Here is a 5,998-nt window from a genome sequence, read left to right on the forward strand (position 1 = left end):
TTAGGTTGAGTGTATAATTTTGTTATGTGTTGTGTTCATATAAAAGCTTATCTTGATGTGATCCTAAATGCGCTTCAGTAAATGTCAACTTTTGAGGCCTTCATTCTTTACCACCCATGCTTGTGGATGGTGAATTGCTCAAACAGTTTTGTCTGCTAAAGTTCGATTTTCCCACTACAATACAAGATCCTTCCTTAACCATAGGATGCCCCTAATTGAGTATTAAAGGAATTTAAGTGATTTAGTTTCTTTTCTACAAAAAATGGTGTATTTCTTTCTTTCTTTTTTTAATTGCAACATGTAAAGTTTGGTTATTTCAGCTGAAGGTTCTTCCATCAAGTTTGGCTTTTAAAGAACCATGTGTTAGTTTATCAGTTATATTGTTTAGGTGTTGTACAAAATTCATAAATTTCCGGCAAGTAAAAGACATGATTATGATGATGTTTTTTTGGTAAATTCTTTGCCCCATTACCGACATAGTTGAATTTCAGTGTTTTAAAAAGTTTGAAAGAAATTCCCACCAAACTTTTCAAATGGGGTGTTGGATTGAGTAGAACTTCCATATTGATTTCTAAAAGAGACAGAGAACCAAGTTGTTGTGTTTCATGTAAGAAACGAATTTATGCTATCTAAATTTTTTTTCCATCTACATTAGTAGAAGGATAAGGATCGTTGTTCATGAGATAGTTTTGGCTATTATACCACTATCCAAATACTTGGTTAACAATTTGCAAAATGCTCCAACAATCACCTTATTCACATTTTCACCCCACACGGCTCCTACAAAAATTCTACCTTTAATTGCATATATATACATCACCAAATTCGACTTGTCCTTTCCCTTTCCTTCCAATTGTATGAAATAAATATTTTTCTAGGGCAAACAACGGAAAATCCAAAATCCTCTAAAATATAAATAACGCGGGTTTATCTTTACTAATATGAATCTATAAATTAGCAAAACTTTCTATCACTTTAGATGTCATGGTATAAAACACGTTTTTGACCTTTAAATAACGTGTTAGACACTTAAGAGATATCAAATTAAAAACATTTTTCATTGATTTCTCACGTATCAATTCTCTTAAAATACTTTTAAGTTTAAGAAAAATAAACATAAAATATAATAAAATAGAAAAAATATACAATAATTTCACATATTTATTATAAATATATGAATATACATGTACAGTATAGATCGTTCGGTCAACGTATCTCTTGCATGACTGATCGATCAACTCTCATAAGAATGAATATTTTCTAGTGACCTTGGAGATCACATTCATTGATCAGTCGTCATCTCTATAGATGATCGTTCGGTAACGTATATATTAAAGTCATCAGCATAAACTCAATATGATTAACAAAATAAAGTATACTTATGACTATTGGATCCCAATTGGGTAAGCCTTAACCAAAAACTCACTCCAAAATATATATAAACACAAAGATAAGGTAAAGAGATAAGTGATTGTATTTATTGGACATTTAAAACTTAACTGATCGATATAATTAACTAATTTGAGCGTCGGGTGCCCACCTACTCGGTTCGGACTTTGAAAAAGTAAGAAAGAAAAAAACATTGCAAGAAAAACGATAAATAGAAAAAGACAACATAAAATGTGATGGAATAACTCTCGATCTCACTGTCTAAAATAATACGCGTTAACAAATAGTTAATGATTTCACCATAAAATTTTGAACATATAGTTAAGTGTATATATAATTATATACTTCCATAGATCTTGAGAAGATGATAAAACCTAATTATCATATTTATTTCCTTTTTAAAGGTTATGCAAGTTTGGTAAATGGACAGCTTCCACTAGGGATGAGATGCAATGTTATTGGGAGCCAAACAAAAGGCAGATACCATAGAAATGGTGAGCCTAACATGTTAACTTCAAGCAAACGTGTCTCTCATTTGGAGAAGGCATGTAGCTGACGTGAAATACTTTGCTTCTATGTGAATAAAACAGAGAGGAGGCAGATAACATATAAATAAAAAACGCATATGCTTCATGGAATCTAATTCCTCAATTACCTTAACCCCTCGTGTCCCAAAAAAAGCTTCACTACAATTGGTGCTCTTCCACAGTACTACTGGAATATATACCCAACAAGCAACAACCATGAACCCCTTTGTCACACTCACACAATTATAATCATTACCTTCAAGAAAAACTATAAGTCAACCCAAAAGTGCTTTTCCAATTTATACCACAACCAATGTCAAAATTCAAATACATTGAACTCAATCACAACTCAAGGACCATACCCATACAACAACAAAAACTAGAACTGTTTTTACATTAACATAGGTAATGCATAAAACTATGAATCTCTGATGATGGTAAGATTAACAGAGATAGATACAAATGCTTGATCTACCTTACTACTCTCTACTCGGGAAAAATTTTCCTCCCCTTCACGAACCATTGTTAGTAAAGATTCCTCCAAAACGTTCCATTTCCTCTAAGAACAAAAAACAAAGATAAAAAAAGGTCCCTATTGTCATCAATGAAAAGCATGAAACAATTGTCACCAAAAGAATCATATGCATCCACCGGCAGTAGCAGCACCACTGGCCACCCAAGAAGGGATTGCCATAGCTGAAAAGGGGTCACTGAAGCAGTCTCCTGTGACAACAGAAGGGGCAGTGAGCTGACTCAGCTCATCCAAGCTCTCAAAGAAATCATCTGTTAGCACCATGTCAGACAAAACAAAATCATCTTCTTCCTCATCATCCATCACATCCTCTTTCTCTTCTCTGCTCTCAGACTTTTCCACTTGTGCTGGAACCTCTTCCTCTGCCCCTGAGGTGGCAGGGGAGGAGGGTTTTGTGAGGCTCTTGATCTTGTCAGAGTCTTGTTCGGTGGTGGCAGTTTGAGGGGCCAGTGGCTTCTGGCGTGTGGAGCCAGCAAGGGAGTTTCTGTGAGTAGGAGCAGGATGGTTGTGCTCGGCAGTGTAAGTCACTATGAACATGGTTGGGTCTGATCTGTTCCTCTCAACCTGTTTCCTTGCCAAACACCCCTTTGAGCTGCTACATCTGTAGTACCCCCTACAAAAACAAAGCAACCTCAATTAGACCCTAAAGTACCCATCTTTAGAAACTAGGATTTGATTACTTAAAGTATAAAGCAGGATTTTCATGTGATAATTAATTACAAAATTCACTATTGAGATCTCAAAAACCTTTATAACCCATGCACATATGGGTTATAAACCTTTAAATCGACGGTGACCAAATTAGAAAAGAACCAAATCATGAACTTTCAACACATTTTTGGAAAATTGCAAGTGAAAAAGATCTTCAAAGCAAACCTTGGATAAGGAGACCCCTTTATGGGTTTCTGGCCATATTTCCTCCATGCCCATATGTCCGAGGAGAGATTTTCAAAAGGCACTTGACAAACTTTCTTAAGCTGGTTCTTCCTGTAAAAGACCAAGAACAGTCATAAGCACATCTCACAAACAATCACACTCACATACCAAGATTTCAAAACACTGTCTGCAAACACAATCGCAGTCTCATCAGTCACGTTTATCTATAATTATCCACATGTTAACAGAACTACAACCACAGCCGCAATCTAAACCCTTAAGACACGCAGAATTTTCAACCAAAGACATGAGTTTTACGACATAGCACAGTTCAAGATCGTTTTTTTTTTCCTCTTTGGGGTATCAAAACAAAGCAGGCACGAAGTTTTGTACCTTCTTTTAGATCGTGGGGTGGTGACAGAGAGCGGCTGCTTGTTTCGCTGTTGTTGTTGCTTCTCTTGAGATGAAACCGTTTTGGGAGGCGCAGAAGAATAGGAAGAGAGTGAGGACAAGGGGGAAGAGGCTTGCAACGAGAGAGGCTGAGATTTGCAGAAGAAAGGCCTGCAAAGCTCATGCAGCTCCTCAATGGGGCTCCTTGCCTCAAAGGGGTACGCAGAAAGCGACAGAACCTGGCTTCCTTGTTCACCTCTGAAGATGGAAAAGCCAGAAGAAGAGGAGGAGGAGGAAACTCCTTCAGGGTGGAAGTAACAAGAGGCAAAACCAGAGGAGGAGGAAGAAGAAGACGACACAGAGGATGATGTGACGGTGGAGCAACCTCTGACCACCGCATGTAGATCCCAATCTTCGGCCATGGAGACAAACTCTGCAGTGTATGCCCTTTGTTGAGAGAGAGAAAAGACAAAAGAAGGCGCTGACTTTTCACCAGAGAGAGAAATGATAAGGTGCAATGAGTGGGGATGGACTTGTATTTATAGAAAGAGAAAAGAGCGAGTTTTGCACAAAGTCTAGTGAGAGAGAGAGAAAGACAGACAGAAAATGCCTTCACTAGTTCCACTTCTGTTAATCAAAATTAGGATAATTAGCAGATAATTAACTTTCTTAAAACTATGACAGTGCTCCATAATTTTATAATTATTACAGTTTAATGATTTCTCATATACAATAAATTTTACTGTTAAAAATTAAATACAAAAATTGGTTCTGAAGGTTGATTTTGAACTGTGTTCCGATCAAAAAACATTGGCCCAGGTTATTGAGGTTTTGTTGTTTATTACGATAGTGGTATCAGAGTTGAATAAAATTGTTATTAAAAAAAAGTAATAAAGAAAATAGAAAAACAGGAAAAGTTGCTTTATTTTGAAGGGAGAGAGAGTGTGTGGATGTCATTTTGGCATCTCTATGCTTATCTATTTACTTTTTAATATATTTTATTTATTTATATTTTTTATTTTTTGTGTTTAATGGAGTTGACTTTTGAAAATGTCAAAGGGTCTGGATTTGATGGAGGAGGGTGTGAAAGTCCACACGCACTTTATGAGGATTTCTTTGTAAGTTTTGCCGACAGGATATGTAATACAATAATGCCACAAATAGTTGGATCATTTATGGACCTTCAGAGTGTCTTTTTCTCAATTTCTTAATTTCAAATTTAAACATTCATGTTTAAATTAATACTTCTGTAAATACTTAAACAATATTTCCTAATTTTTATTTTGTTTATTTAAAACAGATAACTAAATAGGTAAGGAGCAAAAACGAATGAAAATGACACAGAAACGACAAAATAGGCTACAGAATGTACAGAAATAACTGAGATAAAAATATTTAACTTTTTGCCTCTTTATTCATGTTAATTAATATCTCATTAAATTTTCTTTCTCGTTAATTATATTTTTCCCCCATTGTCCTTAAATAACGATGTGTCCATTCTAGAAAGTATTTATCTTCTTTGAAAAATATGTTGATAGATTTAATATTAAAGCATTGTAGATTAATAATAAATTTAATGCTATTAAACATATTTCTTATTTATTATAGTATTTTGACCTGGCAACGACAATACACATTCACTTTATCTTTGCATCATTGCATTTAATTATCCTAAGGTGTAAATGTTTTTTTAATCATTTTACTTTTTATGAACATAATTTATTCCATTTCGATTTGAGTTTTCTAAATAAAATTAAAACCTAATTATGAACCTAAACTGCAATCACTTGTATAATAAATATTTATCCATTTCAAACTACTTATAATGTAACCTGCACTTAGTTTAAATGAACTAATAATGCTTTAATTCATAGTATTCATTATTTTATAAAATTTTAATTATAATTAATGATCACTAATCACATTAAACTTCTTGAAATATTTATCTATTTGTTCACAAAAATCAATTATGCTATTTTTCTTAACAACATTGTCTAAGTTTGAACTAAATACGAAACAAAACTATAATTAATTTGATTTTTATTGTTTGATTGTCATTTGTGCTTATAAAATATACAAAGTTAAATAAAAAGTGGTAGAAAATCGAGTGTTATGGATATCATCCACATTAAACGTTCTTCTTTTATTATAGAAAATTATGTGTTATACAGTTTCTATCTCTTTCTTGAGCAATGTAAATATGGGAATATAATTAGAATATAAATTTAAATTTTACTATTTATTATTTGTATAATTTTTTTATATTATTTATTAATATAGTTGA

The 5,998-nt window shown here is 33.5% G+C and overlaps 1 protein-coding gene across 1 annotated transcript; it reads right to left on the bottom strand.

The window, feature by feature from the left end:
• Nucleotides 1-2,187: 2,187 nt before the first annotated feature.
• LOC108327983 (WRKY transcription factor 22) lies at nt 2,188-4,229 on the bottom strand. Its single transcript, XM_017561739.2, has 3 exons — nt 3,718-4,229; nt 3,325-3,435; nt 2,188-3,061 (listed from the first exon to the last, which is right to left on the bottom strand). The coding sequence occupies exons 1-3, from the start codon at nt 4,134-4,136 to the stop codon at nt 2,554-2,556; spliced, it is 1,038 nt and encodes a 345-aa protein (XP_017417228.1). The 5' UTR covers nt 4,137-4,229; the 3' UTR covers nt 2,188-2,553.
• Nucleotides 4,230-5,998: the final 1,769 nt, after the last annotated feature.

The sequence above is a fragment of the Vigna angularis genome, chromosome 2 (assembly GCF_016808095.1).
Source record: "Vigna angularis cultivar LongXiaoDou No.4 chromosome 2, ASM1680809v1, whole genome shotgun sequence".
In the NCBI taxonomy this organism is placed as follows: domain Eukaryota; kingdom Viridiplantae; phylum Streptophyta; class Magnoliopsida; order Fabales; family Fabaceae; genus Vigna; species Vigna angularis.

Coding starts and splice junctions, on each gene's coding strand:
- LOC108327983 (XM_017561739.2), bottom strand. CDS start 4,136: ATGGCCGAAGATTGGGATCTACATGCGGTGGTCAGAGGTTGCTCCACC. Junction 3,436..3,717: donor ACCCCACGATCTAAAAGAAG/GTACAAAACTTC, acceptor GGTCTTTTACAG/GAAGAACCAGCTTAAGAAAG. Junction 3,062..3,324: donor AAGGGGTCTCCTTATCCAAG/GTTTGCTTTGAA, acceptor TTGTTTTTGTAG/GGGGTACTACAGATGTAGCA.